General features: G+C 37.2%; 1 protein-coding gene across 7 annotated transcripts in view; it reads right to left on the minus strand.

Moving 5' to 3' along the window:
• The window catches only part of RALGAPB (Ral GTPase activating protein non-catalytic subunit beta), an 81729-nt gene that overhangs the window by 45121 nt on the left and 16239 nt on the right, over positions 1-20369 (minus strand). For 4 of the 7 annotated variants that reach the window (XM_059133217.1, XM_059133215.1, XM_059133213.1 and 1 more), the window contains exons 3-11: positions 18931-19133; positions 13856-14019; positions 12063-12249; positions 8383-8514; positions 7533-7711; positions 5760-5908; positions 5416-5632; positions 3120-3155; positions 1715-1916 (exon numbers count right to left, since the gene is read on the minus strand). In XM_059133217.1, coding sequence (XP_058989200.1) covers positions 1715-1916; positions 3120-3155; positions 5416-5632; positions 5760-5908; positions 7533-7711; positions 8383-8514; positions 12063-12249; positions 13856-14019; positions 18931-19133 — 1469 coding nt within the window. The remainder of the gene's footprint in view (positions 1-1714; positions 1917-3119; positions 3156-5415; positions 5633-5759; positions 5909-7532; positions 7712-8382; positions 8515-12062; positions 12250-13855; positions 14020-18930; positions 19134-20369) is intronic. The other 3 variants (XM_059133220.1, XM_059133219.1, XM_059133218.1) reach the window with 1 other exon arrangement.

The following is a 20369-nucleotide window of genomic DNA, read 5'->3' on the forward strand; positions in this document are numbered from 1 at the left end:
GTCATGTCTAATTATTGATTACTGATAATTTGTACTAATTACTCCAGTACTTCCTATGCACAGTGTCTGGCACATAGTAGGAACTTGATAAATATTCGTTGATTAATATTTTATAGGCATTTCAAACTTAACAGTTTCATAACTAGGTTCATCACTTGCCCTGTAGCAAATCTGCTCTTTTGGTTGGTCTTAGGGGCCAGACAGAAAGTTCATGGTCACAGCCTTTTCCCTTGTTGCTATTTACACTTCAGGGTATCTCCCCAACCCACAGTCTCCCTTCTGAGACTATGCCCTCATCACAAGGGATGAGCTCCAGCCATCCATGTGACCCACCCACATAGTTGTAGTTGACTACAGCAGAGGAAGACACCTGATTAATCATATCCTCCTTCCCAGGTATCTGAAATTGTTCATCTAGACCAAAGCCATGGAATTTGGGAACTCAGAAGCCTACTGAATATAAGAAAAAAATCTGCAGAGAAGAATGAAGCAGTTCTAGGAGACCATGAAGACAGAGAAACAGAAAGGAAGAAAATTGTTTTGTTCCTTGAACACTTTCTAGTTTCTGATCCCTGCCTTTTGTGAGGCCCTGCTGTAAGTCCTGACCTTAAAATGTATTAAATAGCAGTTTCTCGTAACTTATTACCATTTTGCTTAAATCACACTAAGGAGTTTCCTATTACTTAAAGCCAAGAGCCCATTAAGATATCCCTGATTAGCTGCCTGCATGTACCAGTTTGTTTCAGGCCTACAGAATTCTGCACTTGGTCCCCTCTAATTCAGTTAAATCGTCATTCCTGAGAACCCAACAGGTATAGACACCTGAATGATCTTGTTGATCACTTTAGCAGCTATGTGAATGATCAGCTCAGGAAGGAAAAACAGAGTCAAGAGAAATAGGAGGCCGCTACAAGTTAATTTAGGAAAAAAGTGACAAGATCTAAAGTGTCACGGTGAGGACAGAGTGGAGATTAGAAAGCGGGTTAAGTAACAGAAAGGCAGGAGATGGTTTACCATCTAAAGATGAAGAGGGAGAAGAGTCTAAAATGACTCCTAGTTTCTGGCCTGAGCAACTGAATTGGCTGGCAAAGCCATTTACCAAGATAGCTGAAGTCATCCACTTGGGTAAGAGGACCATACCCAACCTGCTAAGGTATGCTAAATGCTACCTATCCTTCTTAAGTCCAGCAAAATCACCCCATTCTCTGTAACTCTTTCCTGAACCCCTGGGGTAAGTGTGTACTGCTGCTTCTTCTGAAGGCCCACAGCACTTGACCTCTGCCTTTCTCCTACCAACTTCCTATTATTAATGGATCATTATTACTTATGTACATGCCTTTGCTCACTTGAGAAAATAAGCTCCTCAGAGGCCAGATTTACAGCTAACATTTCTGGATCATCTGTAGTACCTAATATTCTGCTAAAAATCTATTTAATTAATGTGATCCTTCCAAATCTCTCCATCATTAAGAAAAGTCATATATGATGAAATAAATAATACTTTTAAAATAAAAAGCATCTTAAGGATCTTTGCCAAATTTGATGAGACAGGTAAAATGCAAGAATTTCAAGCCCAAATTCCAATTACTTACAGACATTTGAAAGTATTTCAGACCAAAATTTACTTATCACTTCAGCCTACCAAGCCATGCTATAATAGAGTTTCACTATCAAAACTATATAAATGGAAAAATAAACAAAAAAATTCTAAGACCTGGATAAATAAGCTGGTAGAATCTCTTCTCCAGTCTTCTTGCTACAAAAAATCCTACACAGTGTCCCACAAGCCTCAGCTCTTCCTGCTTCATAGTTATCAGGAAATTCACTTGCATCAAACATAGGATTGGAAACCATGGTGTCTGTGGACATTTGTGACCCTTTCCGCCGAAACTCCATGCTAGCTTGTGTTGTAATGGCTGAGGAGAGAAAAGGAGCATTTTATTATATTTGTCAATATGCAAATAGGCTCATGGGACCCTGGACACAAAGATCAAGTGTTGGTGTCATTAAATTGTTAAATAGAATTCAATAATGCTTTTGTTTGGCAACTACGTCTTAATTTTTTTCAGAAGGGGCTCTCTGAAATCTTCTTTGAAAATGGTAACAATTTACAGTGGTATTATCAGCTTAATAGATTCTACTAGAAGCATTCTTCAACTGAATTTTTGATCAGCAGAGTACATGTGTATATATCTGTATGTGAATACAGATATATAATAAAAGAATTTGGCTTTTCTCTTATTTATTCTTTTTCCTCCTCCTGCAGAATGATGCTTAAACATTAAGAAAAATAGCTACTGCAATTTACACATTACCCCAAACAGACATCATAATCGAATGGGCAAGCCCATGCCAGTTTGTATACTTTAGGGAGAGGGCAAAGTAAGGAGGAGAAATGGGTAGAGAGGAAGAGAGAGCATTCCCACCACCCACCCAACTCCAAAACACACACCAAAGAATCGCCCAACCAAGCAAAATGAGAATGAATTTTAACAACCACAGACAGCAGCTAACTTGAGGTTGATAAATCAGAAAATTGGATTGGTAAGAAAGATTATCATGGTCATTCATTGTCACTGAAACAGAAGCCCTTTGAAAGTTGCTTATTTTTTTAACAAAAGATTTCACAGTGTATTGAAAATCACTCTGAAATCTTTTATCACTCTACATGAAATGTTTAAATTATTTTTAATAGAATGCAGAGTCAAGCATAAATCTTTATGCAACTTCCCATGAGCCATTTTTAGTCCTGAATAAGCTATCCAGCAATAATACATTTGAAAAACACTACATGCAGAATGCATACAAATCAAACACTAAATCTGTATAAAAATAAGCTTAAAGCTTTAAAAAAAAAAAAAAAAGAAAAGCCAAAACACAGTTAGTGCAAAGTCCTGGAATTCATGACATGACCAGACTAGTGTACAGAAATAATGGGACTGATTCAGGCAGATTAATTTGCTTTTGCCAACAATCTTCCCCATTCAAAACACAGAAAAGTATTTTTCTTCCCAAGTGCAAAAACTACAAGAGACAATGACAATCAAAATTTTTAATGGAATTATGAAAAAAATAAAAACATGACTGCAATTAAGGAGAAGCTTCTGGTTCCTACTTACAAGATTTATAAGAAAGAAGAATTTGGATAAAAGATGCTGCAAGATAATAGAAATAAATGGAAACAAATCAAAGGACAGCAGTAATTATAAAATACTTTAAAGATGGTGAAATTTTACATTAAGTTAAGAAGCTTTTTAGCTTTTTAAAAGTTAGATTAAAAGCTTTATGATACCACAAGCTAATTCAAAAACAGGAAATTGTGCATTCAGATCCAAAATTATGATTTTTGTATCATGCAAAACAATGAACGAAGAAAATTACACAACTACAGAGAATTGAGGTTTTGAACTGCCGATAACGTGCATTAAAATTTTAGTTCATTAACCCTTCCCAGCTCAATGTTACTTTTACAAACTACAGTGTAATGTCACATCAGTCTACAGCTAACCAGTTCATAGAAGCAAACATTTTAAGTTAGAGGTGAACTGCATGGCAGAATTCCTTGATGGCAGCCAGTACTTAGAAAACACACTAGCAGTGTTAGCATTTCCGAACCTTCCATCCCACCCCTCCTCTCCCAACCCCACAAGTTCAAGAGCAGTGCCCAGGAACACTCAAACTCAGTGAAATACCAGGACACTTCCTATCTCCCGGGTAATGTAACAGCCTTTCTCATCTCCAAACACAATAGGAGAAAGAAGAGCTTCTATCTTTTCCATACCAAGGAAAATGTTAAGAGTTAAAAGTAAGAACTGGTAGCCCACATATTATCTGAATTATCCATCTTTTGGCACAAGAGGGTGAGCAAAGCTGTTACAAACTCCCTAGAGAGTGAGAAGATCTGTATATTCTCTTAAGCAAGCCCACTAAGAAGGCAGGAGATTGAGCCATTCTGGATTCAGGGATTGTAGTAAATGTTAATAGTTTGATACCCAAAAGTTACAATTATAAGAATTGTACCTTAATAAAAATAAAAATAAAAATATGCCTGATTCATCATAGAAAATACAATACCAATACAAATTAATAAATATAAACATGGTTCAGAAAACTCAAAATATAAGCCACATGAACATAAGAAAATATAAGCCAAAAATGGTTTTCTAAAAGTTTTCATTTAGTCATAAGTGAGTACATTTACTTATCCATACACAAGCACTACAGTCAAACTTGTAAATAAAATATAATATGGAAATGGTAGAATATAAAGTATCTGAAATTGAAGAAAATAAACAAAGGAATCCGTAAACTCAAACATGCAATCTCAAATTATATACCCAAAACCATCTTCATATTCACACCTTTTTAAATTATTTAAAAGATTTTTTAAAACATCTAAAATGATTATACATGTATAATACCCACACAGACCTTAGTTCTGAGATGATTCCTAATAGCTAAGAATGCATTTCTGAGAGAAAGCAGAGACCTTTATGGTCATCTCATTAGTTTTAATCCTTGGAACTAATATTCTCCCTAGAGATGCATAAACTAATGCAATTAGGCAACCTTTTCTCTCAATCTATACCTAACTCCAGGTGGAATTGTGCTTTCTTACCAAACAACCAATACACTCATTAGTGCATATAACAAGGTACCTGGGCACATAGTCATTGCCGCTCAGTAAATGCGAGCCATGATTACTGTTCTCCAGAAGATGTGTCATAAATATCTAGTACGTTCTGGACTACCCCACACTCCCATCTTGCACACTATGCCACCATTCCCAAGTACAGTGGTAAGATGACAAAAATAAATCAGATTTCATTTAAACAGTGTCGTTTCTGTAATAAAATCTAAATGAAGAAATCAGGGTTGAGTTATCATTTGCCACCAGTCTTATTTAGTTCCAGAGCAATGGTATTTTTTTAAGTGTGCTCTGAAATAAAGTTCTCTAGACTAAAACCTGAGAAGAGTTTTTCATGAAGCAGAAATTTTCTAATATTTATATGTACTAATAAGTGCATGGCTGCCAGGATCCAAGAAAAACACTTCTTGTGAATAAATTTCTGATCAAAATCTTTAGTTCTTTCTATCAATATTATTATCCTGGCTGACATGAAGGGAACTTCCGGCCACCTACTGAAAGGAATTTGATTCAACAAAAAGTGGCTAACCTGAAGTATGTCTAATAAAACCAGACAAAAGCCAAACCTCATAGAACAGACATAAAAAGGACAGGTAGGAAAACTTCCAAAATTCTGTTACTGCAGCTGGAAGGGGTTAAACACAAGACACTGCTTGGTCAGAGACAGAAAGCTTTTTAAGATACATATTAATCTTGCAGGTAGGAAAGATTAAAAAGAAAAAAAAGAAAAGAAAAAAGTGATAACATATTTCTTGAGCAATATTTACCAGTCATGCTGCTGTCTCTGTTTATCCCATTATGAAGTTTACAGTGAACAAATGCTGCATCAAATAACCATGATCCAAAGAGATTCAAGATGCTGTTAACCTTTGGTCTCCGAGGGGCAGGCAGTGGCCGGGGTTCAGAACTAGTCTGATTGGGACTTGAGAGAGGAGAGGTGGATGATGTCTGGTGCTGAACTTTCGAGGCATGAGCAGTACTAACCTGTCAGGGGAGTATAAGAATATATCCACACTCAAGAAAAGTTTGAGAAAACAGCAGGACTTTTTTAAAAGGTTGGCAGATTAGAAAGTCAGCTCTATACAGCGTAATAATGGCGATGAAAACTCACTGTGCTTGTCTTCATGGTGGCCTTATTCACAGTAACAGCCCGGTGCCTCCGGTTATGTGGTGGGGTGGTACTTACAGCAGTGCTTTGAGGCATACTTAATCTATTCACGGGTGTTGGAGGAGCACTGTCTGATCGGGGTCTAGAAATGCCTTTAAGAAAAAGACAAATGGAGTTATTCTTCATAGTTTCAAACACGTGGTCAAAAAATCTTCCTCAAATAATACCAATGAAGGCCGACTAGAGCAGACACGGCTAGCTGCCTCCCAATATCCATTCACTCTTCCTGAGTTACAAAACACAAATTTTAGCTGGACACGGCTACCTGAAACACACAATTACATTTTCTAGCCTCCCTTACAGCTACATGTGGCTATGTTCTGACCATAGAGAAGTGGGTGATTGCTGGGTGGGTCTTCCAAGAATCTCCTTAAAAAGACCAATCAAGTACAGACTCTCCTCCCTTCCTAACTGCTGAACAGGATGGCTGGAACTCATTTAACCATCACGGTCCCTGAGAGAGTACACAAAAAGCCACAAGATAGAAGGGCCTTAGGTCCCTTACAATGATGGAACAGCTAGCGCAGCCCTATACTAGCTAGCCCTGGCCTTACCATATGTGAAAATAAACTATCTTTTTAAACCACTGATATTTTCGGTTGTTATGTGGCAGCCAAACTTAATTTAAACTAATATATTACCTATGTAATATATTAACAAGTGTACATAATAAATGTTTTAGAAAAAAATAGATACTAAATATTATTACCTTTCAATAGTTAAAAATACTGACTTTTCATATTCCTAAAATGTGAAAAATGGGGCTTTTTTAAAAAAAGATTTTACTTGGGGCACCTGGATGGCTCAGTGGGTTAAAGCCTCTGCTTTCGGCTCAGGTCATGATCTCGGGGTCCTGGGATTGAGCCCCGCATCGGGCTCTCTGCTCAGTGAGGAGCCTGCTTCCTCCTCTCTCTCTGCCTGCCTCTCTGCTTACTTGTGATCTCTGTCTGTCAAAAAAATGAATAAAATCTTTAAAAAAAAAAAAAAAAAGATTTTACTTATTTAACAGAGAGAGCGCCCGTGAGCTAGCACTCACAAGCAGGGGGAGCAACAGGTCCATTGCAGGACTCGATCCCAGGACACCAGGATCATGACCTGAGCCAAAGGTAGACGTTTACCCAACTGAGCCATTCAATCACCCCAAAATGTTTAAAATAATGATTCACAAAAGGTGTAATCTGCTTCCCAGTGACGCACATAAGAATGATACCTAATGTATTTTATTTTATTTTTTAAAGATTTTCTTTATTTATTTGACAGAGAGAGATCACACAGGTAGGCAGAGAGAGAGAAAGGGAAGCAGGCTCCCCGCGGAGCAGAGAGCCCGATGCGGGGCTCAATCCCAGAACCCTGGGATCATGACCTGAGCAGAAGGAAGAGGCTTAACCCACTGAGCCACCCAGGCACCCCCTAATGTATTTTAATCTGTATTTTCTTGAGAATAAATTTTTCCTTTCGCAAATAATTTATTCATATCCTTTGTCCATTTATCTACCAAGTCTTATTCTTTTTCTTAGCATACTTTGATTTATATAAAGACAACGAAAGCTTTCCAGCTATTACATTTGTTGCAAATAATTTTTTCCTACTTTTGTCCTATGTAATCAAATCTGTTCCATCTTTTGCTTTGGGCTTTCCATAATAGTTTCTAAATATATACTATAGACTTATCTACATGTAGGTCTCCAAACATTTAGCAACATACACAAAATTCACCTAAGAATGCATCCACCAGACAGCTGATTCCACGCATGGCACGAAAAAATATTTGAGGCAGATGTTTAAGGCAGGGATACTGATTCAATTCTTGTGGCATTCCACTAACATTTAAGAACTGTTCCTGAAATTTGGGAGTAGAGCTTATAATGGCCGGGTTACTCAAATCCACGGGATTACTACCAAAAAAGAGAAAAAGAATTAATTACACAGGAAGGCTTTCTAATTTTAAAGGAAACAGAAAATGATCATAGAAAAAGACATTTTTAAAAAGCTGAAATCACTGAAAGATGAAAAACATGAACTACAAACGAGAAGAAAGATAGAGAATGGTTAACACACTAATTTATAAAAAGGGTAATTAAGAATCACTAATACACAAAACAGAAAAATGAGGCCAGTCAAACTAGAATGAGAGAATATGGAGAGGAAATGATTTAAGAATTAGGGCAGCATGCAACAGAAAAAAAGTTCCATAGGACATAAGGATGTAGCTAGTAGAGAGAAAAGTAAGAAGCAGTAATACTGAATTGAAGAGAATTACTATACAGAGAGAGCAGGTCCTGGGAGAGATAATATCCAGGCTGCAGCAGTAGGCATGAAAACAAATGTTACATGTACCACAGGGACAAGCTTCAAGAGTACAGACCAAGCACAGCTGAGGGTAGCCTGACTCTGCTGGGACAGGGAGCACAGGAGGCACATGATGTAGATGTGCCTATTGTCTAATGTGGCTCCATCTGAGGGCTGTATTTAGCCATCATACACTGAGCACCAACACGGAAGTTACAGCGTGGTTCCTGCTCTAAGAGACCAGGGAGAGAGAACACACAATACTAAATAACAGTACCTTAACATATGTAAGAAGCGAAACCAGGTCTGTGCTACACACTCGTTATCCATTTCAGGAGGGATCAGACTGGCATCTTCATCAGGAACTTTAAATGGAGGAAATGAAGGACCATACGTAAAGCGTAGCAATCTGGAATACAAAAAAAATGCATATCACCAAGTTCATTTCTTAACAGTATGAAAAATACACTGAAGTATTAAAATATGATAAGAGAAATATAAGAGAAAATAGATGACATGTGTATTACACCTCACAGAAGTGAGTAAGATCAATGAAGACCCTCGTTGATAAGAGTCAAATTATAAAGGAAAATACAGTTTTGTAAGATTAAAAAAAAGTCTAAACATTTGAATACTGCATTTATTTTAAAAGCTGTCGTTTAGTTACATACCTATTCATATTTTAGGTTATATAATCTTATTATAAATGTATCTATAATTTATAAAACTACATAATGATATACATTACATATATTATGATCTTATAGTAATGTAATAGCTTTTTAACATATAATATGTAATATATAAACTGTATATGAATGATATAATTTCATAATAAATAAAATTACAAATATCAAATTATAAAATTATGGATTATTTTTAAATTTTATTTATAAATAATTATAAATAATTGAAAATAAATTAGTAAATTGTAAAATTATAGATGAAACTGATGTTTATAGTTATGTAATTATAAATAAATTGTTACTTCATTTTTAAAAAGATTCATCCCACTACAAACTCCTTCAACACAAGTAGGCTGTAATTTATCCATAATAACTGCTACATAACTTGCATGAAGTTCAGAATTTATAGTGTACCTTAAATACTTAAAAGTAATTCAACAATTCAATTACTTAATTTAATAGTCCTATTCTAAATGTATTTAAACTGTTCAAAGCCCTTTGACTCAACTACCTTATGTCTAGAAATTATATCTTAATGAAATAACCAGTATACGGACTTTCTATAAAGTATTCATATAAACAGTATTTTTAAAGAACATAAACATCTGAACAATGAAATTATTGTATAAATTATAACTTCATTTATATAACAAAAAACTACAAAGGCATTCAAAGTATCTCAAGATTTAATAATAGAAAAGGTACATGTAATTAATGGGATAAGAATCAAATTAAAAAAGCAGGTAATACTACATAGAACAATCTCAAACTTTTTTTTATAAAGAGAAATGGAAAAAATACATTAAAATGTTAACACTAAAAAAAAAAAAAAGTTAACACTGAGGGCACCTGGGTGGCTCAGTGGGTTAAAGCCTCTTGCCTTCAGCTCAGGTCATGATCCCAGGGTCCTGGGATCAAGCCCCACATCGGGCTCTCTGCTCAGCGGGGAGCTGGCTTCTCCCCCTCTCTCTGCCTGCCTCTCTGCCTACTTGTAATCTCTGTCAAATAAATAAATAAAATCTTAAAAAAAAAAGATTAACACTAGTGATCTGTAAGTCATGGACAGTTTCCCCCATATCTTCCAAGTTTTCTATTTTTTTTCCCCAAGTTTTCTATTTTAAGAATGTATTGGTTTTGGAGTGCCTGGGGGCTCAGTCATTGAGCATCTGCCTTTGGCTCAGGTCATGATCCCAGGGTCCTGGGATCGAGCCCCATATCGGGCTCCTACTTCTCCCTCTCTCAATCCCCGTTTGTGTTCTAGCTCGTACTGTGTCTCTCTGTCAAATAAATAAATAAAATCTTTTTAAAAAATTAAAAAATTATGTATTGGTTTTATAATCAAGATAAAAAGTATTTGTTTTTTTGGAGCAGAAATTAGTTGATTTATTTAACATGATACAGGTACTATTTAGATGACTTTTTTTTCTAAAAATTTTTGTTTTTTCATTTATTTACTTTTTCCATTTAAATTCAATTAAGTGTTATTTGAAACTAGATTTATAATGTTGACATTCACTAAGATATAAAAGAATCAAAAGAATATTCTAAAACCTCCATTTCTTACTTTAAATAATGATGAAGATAGAAACATAAACATTTCACTAACTCAGAAAAAGACCAGTCTACCATCTGATACATAATGCTACCTGTAAGTTATTTGTTCCTGCCTTCACACTGCCTCTCCCCACATGGAATCTAAATCAGATCAAGTCTCTAGATCTAATTGCCAGTTGACAGGAAACACTGAGGAGAGAGAATCATATTAACACAACTAGGACATCATAAGGAAAATTCAGAATGTGGAAACACTCTAAGACAAACAACCCAGTTTCTTCAACAAAAACCACAAAGAAATAAAAACGAGAGAGAAGGAACCTATAGCTTAAGAAAGGCTTAAGAAACGTCAATTAAATGCAGTATGTGGGGGCGCCTGGGTGACTCAGTGGATTAAAGCCTCTGCCTTCAGCTCAGGTCATGATCCCGGGGTCCTGGGATCGAGCCCCACATGGGGGGGGGCTCCTTTCTCTGCCTGTCTCTCTGCCTTCTTGTGATCTCTGTCTGTCAAATAAATAAAATCTTTAAAAAAATTTTTTTTAAATAATAGTAAAAAAATAATAAATGCAATATGTGAACCTTGCTTGTTTTGATTCAATGGAATCAACCACAAAAAAAAAAAAAAAAACCCACAATAAAAACAAACAAACAAACAAAAAAACGGATGCATTCAAGGGAAATCTAAACATTGAATAGCTAACTGATATTAAAGAACTGTTAATTTTTTTAGGTATGATAATGGTACTGTGATTATGTTTCAAAAAGAATCCTCATCTTTTAGAGCTACATATTTAAATATGTAGAATTAGGGGCGCCTGGTGGCTCAATCAGTTAAGCATCTGCCTTCAGCTCAGGTCTTGATTCCAGAGTCCCTGGCTCAGCAGGGAGTCTGCTTCTCCACTGCCCCCACCCTGCTCTTGTGCTCTCTCACTCTTGCTCTAATTAATTAATTAATTAATAGAATCCTTAGGGAAAAATTCGTAGAACTGAAATGAAGAAACAAGTCCGAAAAAAAATAAAGCCTAAAGTTTACTCACATTACATATAAATGGTAAAAAAGATAAAATTAATATAACAAACTACCTACTTTGGTTAGAATATAGCACATTATAGTATGGTCTCATTTCTGTAAAATTATGTATAAATATATATAATAGCATTTCTAAAGAACTTAATTTTTTTTATATCTTTCTATGGTTTTTTAAAAAATAATAATCAGGTATATTAGTAACCAGATTAAGAATGGGATTTTGGCAAGGGAAGCAGGGTAGAAAATTTATCTGCTTCTCCATATTTGCTTAACCTGAAAGGTTTTAAATTTGCCAGGCAGTAGCCAAACTCTATATCCATTTTTGAAAAGTGGCTTGAGAGTGCCTGGGTGGCTCAGTCGGTTAGGCATCTGCCTTCAGCTCAGGTCATGATCCCACTGGGATCGAGTCCCACATCAGGCTTTCTGCCCAGTGAGGAGTCTATTTCTCCCTCTACCCTCCATTACTGCTTGTGATCTCTTTCTCTCACTCTCTCAAATAAATAAAAAACCTTAAAAATAAAAAAGAAATAAAAAGTGGCTTGATTCTGTACTTAAAATGCAAGTAATAACAGACACAGGAAACGGACTTTTCAGAACATATTCCATGAATCCCAAAGACATGGAACTAGGAGAAAGCTGCCTTAGACCAGGTGGATGAAGGAAGGCAAGTCAATGATGGTAACCTACCTTGAAGTGAGTGCACAGGTGACTTTGCTCCACTGCTCCACCACTGCGGGGTGGTGCCTCCAGTTCGCCACCATCTCCTTGGCTGTTTTCCAATAAGGTGGTGTTGGAAAGCACCGAGTACAAGCTAGTAACCAAACCTCAAAGAGAACACCAATCAACTTCTCTGCTAGATTCTCAGCAATGCCACCTTACCAACAGAAAGAAAACATCTTTGGCATACTTATTTAAAACAAACAAACAAACAAACAAACTTTAATTCACTGATTTGGGGTAAGTGGTCAAAAAATCAAAATAATTGCAATGTTAAGTTCTGACTTTCAAATAGCCATGTAATAAGTAAGAATGAGAAACTGTTCTTAGGAGGGCCTATGAAGAAAATCATGATGACATCAACCAATTATCATTTATAAAGTTTTCAAGTTGCCCTGCTCAGTTCTTATCAAAGATCTTTATCGTCCAGCAACTGGGACAGACACAGAGGAGAAGGGGAAGGAAAAATGTCTATGATGTGTGACTACTGGGTCCGTTTCCGTGCTGACTGGCTTATGCACATGACCTCATATATTTTGCACACTAATTCTGCAAGACAGAGACATATCTTTTACAAATTATCAATTAAACACATTTTGAAGAAGAGAAAACTTAAACGAGAAAATTTAAATAACCTCTCCAAGTTTACACAGTCAGTAAGTAAAGGAATCAGAGCAAATACCCAGGTCTTTCTATCTCCAAACTTTGTTGTAAAACTTTCAGGTGTTTGAAAGCTACCCTTTGGGGAGAGGGAGTCAAAGAAGGGAGCAAAAGGACTGGAGCTGTGCAGGACAGAGCCTCAACCATGAAAACAGACCTGTTCCTCCACTCTGAGCCCTGGAACTAGGGAGAAAATTAGTGGTCTATACTCTGCATAGCTCCACAAGGCAAACTTGGGAGTAGTAGGAAAAGTTATAAGGATGCATATTTCAAATGAGCACAAATGAAGTTTCAACAATAATGAGCCCCAGAAGGGGAGAAACTGCCTGTGCTGAGTTGCTGAGATTCCTGGCATGGAGACTGTGTACCAAAGAGCTAATGAATCAATGACTGCCTAGCTATCATCATAACAGACAAGGTATTCCTACTATGGACTCATTTTCTGTGGTTTCTTTTAGATACTTTCCTGGACACTGCATTTGTGCGAGTTCCCAAGTGCACACTGCATGTCTGTTAGTAAGAGACTACACAGATAATGGGCAACAAGGGAACCTAGAACTAGAGTATCAACTTACAGTTTGTATATGTTATGCTGTAACATACACAGCAGGGCCTCTAAAATACAACCTGAAGGCATAAAACTGGAGGCTTCTTAATGACAAGGTATGAGTGGCATATTGTCTTACCTCCAAATAGAACCATTAAGATTTTGCAGGATTCATTTACTGAACAAAGTATCTTCTGCCACTGTCAAGTTTTTAATGTCTACTTTGATAACTGCTTTGCAACCGGGTACTGTACTTACAGGTTCTACTTCAGTTAGCTGTTTCTTATATAGCCCCTATCCTAATAGACTGAACGACCTACTTCCCATCATTATCAAATATGCATTCATGCACCGAATCTCTCCTACATTAGCAAAATCATCCCTGAAAGTAAAATTACTTTATGTTGTGCCTATGAGGGCTTCCATTCTAAGACCTGATAACCTTGGTTTGTCCAATGTCATCCCAAACTGTAAATCCCTACAGTCTACTACTCAGTGAGTTTAAAGTGAACTGTATCCAGAGCTTGGAAATAAATTAGAAAAAACACAAACAGACCTTGAACAGTTGGCGGGGCTAGAAGTATGTCATTAATCTGCAGAAGAAACAACAGTAAGACTTCCCACGTTTCTCGTGCCATGATGGATGACTCACGGGCCAGTTTCTGAATGGCTCTCAGGACCTGTAAGCATAGTCGGATCTGACTGGAGCCCTGTTCCTGTCTGAAGAAGACAGATACATCACTGACAAGCCTTGAGGAGAGAAAGCAAAGGCTTGAGGACAGGCGACTTATGGACACAGGAAGCAATGGTCCAATGACACTCCCTAAGAGCATCAGAAGGCAGGACAAGGCGCAGCCTCTTCAATTCAAAGCTATTTTGCCACCAGAGTTTGGCTCTCTGGGATGTCAGCCCACCATTCCTATGAGAGCTTGAAAAGCTCCTGGACAAGGGGGAATAGTAGAATATAAGTTTCACCTCTGGATTTTCTAAGTCTAAAATGTACCTGACAACATAACAGGCACACCATTTTCTCCTGAGTGAATGAGTAAATACCCGCAGCCCCTTCTGTTGCTCAAACTGAAACACAATGCCCTTTGTATTCTTTAAAAAAAATTTTTTAAACACACATTCACGAGAATTTAGAATGTGAATTCTTGGTGTTCACAGTCCCTTTGAGGCTAATGTCTGAAGAGAAGAGCCTACAGACCCAAGGGAATATCCTCACAGGTCCCTGAAACTGAAGAGGTCTGGAGGCAACTGCCTCAAAAGTGAGCACCCAGTTACTGCTGTTCTAATAAAAAAAAAAAGGCATCTTAACCTAAGATGGGGGTTCCAATGGTTCCCAAGATACTCTAGAAAAAAGTTTTAAAACTCTCTTTGGTCTATAGGACCAATTTTTTCCTCAAGAGAATAAAACAGATCAAAGTAGTCAGGCTAGAGTAGAAGACAGAGGTCCAAGCCCCAGCCCCTTATCCCTACTTTGCAAAGCAGACCACCTGAGAATTTTGAAAATAGTGGGAAATTCAATGCATAAATGAGTGGTGAGTTGGCCTCCTGACTAATTGTGTGAAACCTAGTAACTAAAAGTACTGAAATAAATCTTGACAAGTTTCTATATTATGACTTATATCACACAGAGCTGATAAAACAGAGCTTCCTCAAAAAATCCAGAAAATGAAACAAGTGGACTTACCACTCCTGCCCCAACCTGAGGATAGAAGATTCTCAGATTCTGGGCTATGGCCCAGAAAACCAGACACTTACCTTAAAGTTACAAATGACACCACTAAGTTTTTCCTAAAGAGGTCCTATCTCTCACCTAGGAAAGACCAAGATCCCCGAAGAGCAGGGAAATGTCCCACATTTAGCTAGAGGTAAATCCAGTACATGCAAAGCCATGAAGCTCAAGTTTGTGCTGTGGCACTGGCTACTTGAAGAACAATATAAAACTGTATAATAGCCCCAAATCTCATCTAGTCATACAAGAAGTCCAGAATAAGAAAAAAGAATAGCTCTGGGGTTGACACTCTTCCAAGCTAGTGATAAGACTCCAAGCTAGTAATCTAGGCCTACCCACTATTTCCAGGTACCTGTCCACTGGTACAAAAGGAAACATCTGCTCTGTAGGTAACTGTAGCCTCACAAAGAAGACCTAAATTCAGAAGCAGTGTTCAAAAGCTAAGAGAAACAAGATCATCTTTACTTCATTTACTTCATTTTACATCATTTTTGCTTAAAAATAAGCAGAAAGGTCTAAACACAAGAGATTTTCCTCTCCCCCCCAACATTTTCTTCTTCTTTTTTTATTTTTTTATTTTTTTAAATTTACTTGACAGACAGAGATCACGAGTAGGCAGAGAGGCAGGCAGAGAGAGGAGGAAGCAGGCTCCCCGAGGAGCAGAAAGCCCTATGCGGGGCTTGATCCCAGGTGTCTGGGATCATGACCTGAGCCTAAGGCAGAGGCTTTAACCCACTGAGCCACCCAGGCGCCCCTCCCCCCAACATTTTCAAAAAGAACTTGTGATCTTCAGAAAAACTGTTGTCAGAACAAGAGCCGGTAACTATAGCCCATGGGTCAAATCTGGCCTGCCATCTGGTTTTGTTGAAGTTGTCCTGGAATACCGCCATGTTCATTCATTTACTCATTATCTGTGGCTACTTTCTCTACATCAGCAGAGTTGAGTAATTAGAACAGACACCACATAGCCCACAAAGCCTAAAATATTTACTATCTGGCTTTATCAAAAAAGTTTATCAACCACTGCTTTAGAAGAGTATTACATTTTTTTAAACTACAACATATTTGAGTAATGAAAACCCTAATCAATTTTAAAAGATGATACACTCTTGGGGCACCTGGGTGGCTCAGTGGGTTAAAGCCTCTTCCTTCAGCCCAGGTCATGATCCCAGAGTCCTGGGATGGAGCCCCATATCTGGAGCTCTGCTCAGCAGGAAGACTGCTTCCCCATCTCTCTCTGCCTGCCTCTCGGCCTACTTGTGATCTCTGTCAAATAAATAAATAAAATCTTTTTAAAAATAAATAAATAAAAGACGACTCACTCTTCACTCTAGTATGCAAACAAACGAGATCAAACTAAACTGATAAGCAAAAAGAGAAAGGTTACCCCCACTGACTTATCTCTAGCAAAGTGGTAAAAAGTTTCTTCTATTTTGAGTGTTACTTTTTATAAAAACAACTAAGTAAGCTTGAGGACAATTTTGTGATCTGAATTTAAAACAAAACAAAACAAAAACTCTGATACTTCCCAAAAAGGGAGAGAGGATCATAACTCCCAATATTTAGCACTGAAAATACTCAGCTCCCTAAGACACTGTTGGCCAGGAGAACTCTAGGACTCCGTCCAATATCCTCTCTGAAGAATGCACACACACTTGAGAAAAAAAGTTAATGAACAAGGTACTCATGTTCTCAAAAGGGAAAAAAAGCAAAAGCCCAATTAACTCAAATGACATTGCTATTTATTTTTCATCAATACAAATGAATTGAGCACAGACAGGTGGTAAGACAGCAAACAGGAAAGCAGCCCAGGGACAAGACTACTCATCAGACTGTCCCATGCCCAAGGAAAAAGGCCAGTAAATTAGTCTTCTACATGGAACGACAAAAGCATTAAAACTATTACACCGTTTTAGAAAAGTCTGCTTAGGCACAAATAATATTCTAATCACTGTCAACTACTTCTTGTTACTACTCCTATTTGAAATCAATAAATACAAGCAACAAATATTTAATTCACACCTCTAATAATGTAAGTACTGCACCACGTACTGTGGAAGCCCCAAATATGTAAAACCCTAGTTCTTGCCTTCAAGCTGGTTAGCTGGGGAAATGAGACACACACGTTTTAAAAGATAAACAATAAAATAGTGAAGACATAAAAGAGTGACACAGGAAGTACCACATGGTTCAGAAAAGGTATGATCACTGTGGGGCTGGATGGTCAAGCAAGGCTTCTGTTTATAAGGCAGGACTTAAGATGAACCAACAAGAATGAGATGCAGACAACTAGGAGAGGGAGAAGAGGAAGAAGATGACAAAAGGGTAGGAGAAGATGAGGAAGATCATTAAGGAGTCTTAAGGGAATGTTTAATTTATGAGTCTGACCAATGAGCAGGGCTCACGCAGAATGAGCAGCAAATAATCTGCTTAGATTATAGCCAGCATTTCACAAAAGGTAAGGAGTTTATACTTGATCTTACACATCACAATTCTCAATGAGGTTTTCTTTTTTTAATTCAAATTTTACAAAGTAAACTTCTTTCTAAAACTCCTTAAAAAAATTCTTTTTTGGGTGGGCACCCATGTGGCTCAGTCAGTTAAACATCTGCCTTCAGATCAAGTCATGATCCTGGGGTCCTGGAATCCAGCCCTGAGTTGGGCTTCCTGTTCAGTGGGGAATCTGCCTGTCCCTCTTCTTCCAGCCCTCCCCCGACTCGTGCTCTCTCTCACTCACTAATAAATAAATAAAGCTTAAAAAAATAATAATAATTTTTAAAGTAAACTCTACACCACTTGTAGGGCTCAAACTCACAACCCTGAAATGAAGAGTTGCATGCTCTATCAACTGAGCCAGCCAGGGGCCTCCAAAGTAATCTTCCTTCTAAATTCAAAAGGTTAAAAATTTATACAGTGGTTTTGGATGATTCATAGTCTCTCACCATCTGATAAAGAAAAAGCTGTAATAAGAACTTTTCCAAAAGGAAGCAAGCCCCTTTGCCTCTTTCAAAGACATTAAAAAACAGCTAAAGACAGGTTTTTCTTAAAGGAAACCCTCATGAATGGGTAAGAAACTAATTAATGCTTTCTTCTCCATTATTTTCTATATTTCCCAAACTCTTTACGATGACATATGATCTTTTCGAATTGGAAAAAAAAAAAATTTAAGATTATTTATTTATTTGAGACAGAGGGAGAGAGTGCAAGAGGGGGAGAGCACCAGCAGGGGAAAAGGAGAAACAGACTCCACAGTGAGCAGCCCGACATGGGGCTTGATCCCAGGACCCTGAGATCATGATCTGAGCTGAAGGCTGTCACTTAACTGACTGAGGCACTAAAGGACGCCTGAAAAAAATTTGAAGCCCAAATAAGGTACATATCCCATATTATGATATTTAAGGTCATCGTCTCAGAAGAAAGGAGAAAAAAAATCAGTAACAAACTGCTAACAAAATCTTTTGGTCTACCACAAATTTGCCCATAATAATTTCAAGTCTGCTTCCTTCAATGTCTTCATTCTCTCATAAGAAAGATTCATTTTAAGGTAGAAGGTTTAGTTGCCTTTAGCTTAAGTGGAGAAAAAAAAAAATTATGATAGGCAAAAGTATGTTTTTTGAATGGAGGGGAAAGGGGTCATAACATTTTAATATCTAACAGCTATCAGATCTTAGAAAGGAAAACAAAAGCCTTTAATGAACATAGACTTGTTAAAAACACTTAGTTAACATGCTATAAGCCCATCTCTCTTATTATTCATATTAATACATTCTTTGAACAGTAATGATACTTTTCAAAAGACTAACAATGAAATCAGCTCCTATTTATATAAAATAGTTAACATTTATGAATATTTTATTATGCTCCTGATAATAGGCCAGACAGGTATAGCTTACCTTGGTACAAAAAGATTTTGCAGGTGTTTTAGTATACTTTGAACATATAGATTAGGCTCTTTAATAACTGGCAACGGAATAGAATCTTTCGGCAATACTAAAGCCATAATCCAATCTGTATATACATCAACACAATATTTTACAGTCTCTCCATCCAGTGGAAGGGTCAGTCCATAACAAATTACTTCCATGGTCCATTTCACCTAAACAAAAGAAAATATACATACAGCACTATCACACATCCCTACTATATTTCAGTAGACTGATTTAATATTGACCTCTTTTATTACCAAAAACCTCTCAAGTGACAGTATATCCATCTCAGCTTTGTATCATCAGATTTATTCTCAAGAAGGCACTTTCCATGGAAAAAATATACTCAGACAACATTTCCTAAGCAAAATATTTAAGAAAAAAATAAATTATTTATTTCTAAATATTAAACCCATGTTGGCTATTACCCATTAGATATTATTATTGTTATGTGAAATAAAAAGCAATTATGGGCGGTCTTGATTTTCTCTAGAGACTGGAGGCACAGAAACACAGAACATTTTAGCCTTATTTCTCCTTTTAATTTGTATATAGGTATGTGTATCATTTAGGAAATCATATATATAAATTCAATCATATTCCATTTCTAGATTATGCAACATTAACAAGCAACAGGAAAGAATACGACCTGCTCAACTCTTACACTGTGACTCTTTCTGCCAAAGAAAATAATTAACATGGGAAGGTAAGAACGCACACAAGTGAGACGGGACTTAAGCTGGTAAGATCGTAACAAGGCACTTAGCTGCCCTAAATGAGTGCCAGGCCCTTGACCCATGTGCTTCACATCACAGAGGCTGACAGAACTTGTCTAAGCGACTACCAACCACTGCCCACAGTCATGAAGAATGAATATGATATAAGCAGAAAGTGAAAATAGCATAATTTGCAAGAGAGGATGAAACAATATTCCAGATTCTGTAGACTGGAAAGTTTCAGTAAATTCCAGATGAAACTGTGGGACAAATTACTAAGCAGATGATCAGTGAGCACTTATAAAACAGAAGCAGGCTCACTGGGAACCAGCCTACTCAAAAAGAACAAGTCATGCCAGTCAAGCTTCATTCCTTTACTAACAAGGTTACTATGAAGGCAGTGGACAATTGCATAACCCCGGCAATTTTCGAAGCAATTTTCTTTTTTTTTTTTTTTTTTTTTTTTAAGATTTATTTATTTATTTATTTGACAGACAGAGATCACAAGTAGGCAGAGAAGCAGGCAGAGAGAGATGAGGAAGCAGGCTACCCGCTGAGCAGAGAGCCCGATGCGGGGCTCGATCCCATGACCCTGGGATCATGACCTGAGCCGAAGGCAGAGGCTTTAACCCACTGAGCCACCCAGGCGCCCCTCGAAGCAATTTTCATAAATATCCTCTAACCATCAAA

Source organism: Mustela lutreola, chromosome 9, assembly GCF_030435805.1.
Source record: "Mustela lutreola isolate mMusLut2 chromosome 9, mMusLut2.pri, whole genome shotgun sequence".
Taxonomy (NCBI): Eukaryota; Metazoa; Chordata; class Mammalia; order Carnivora; family Mustelidae; genus Mustela; species Mustela lutreola.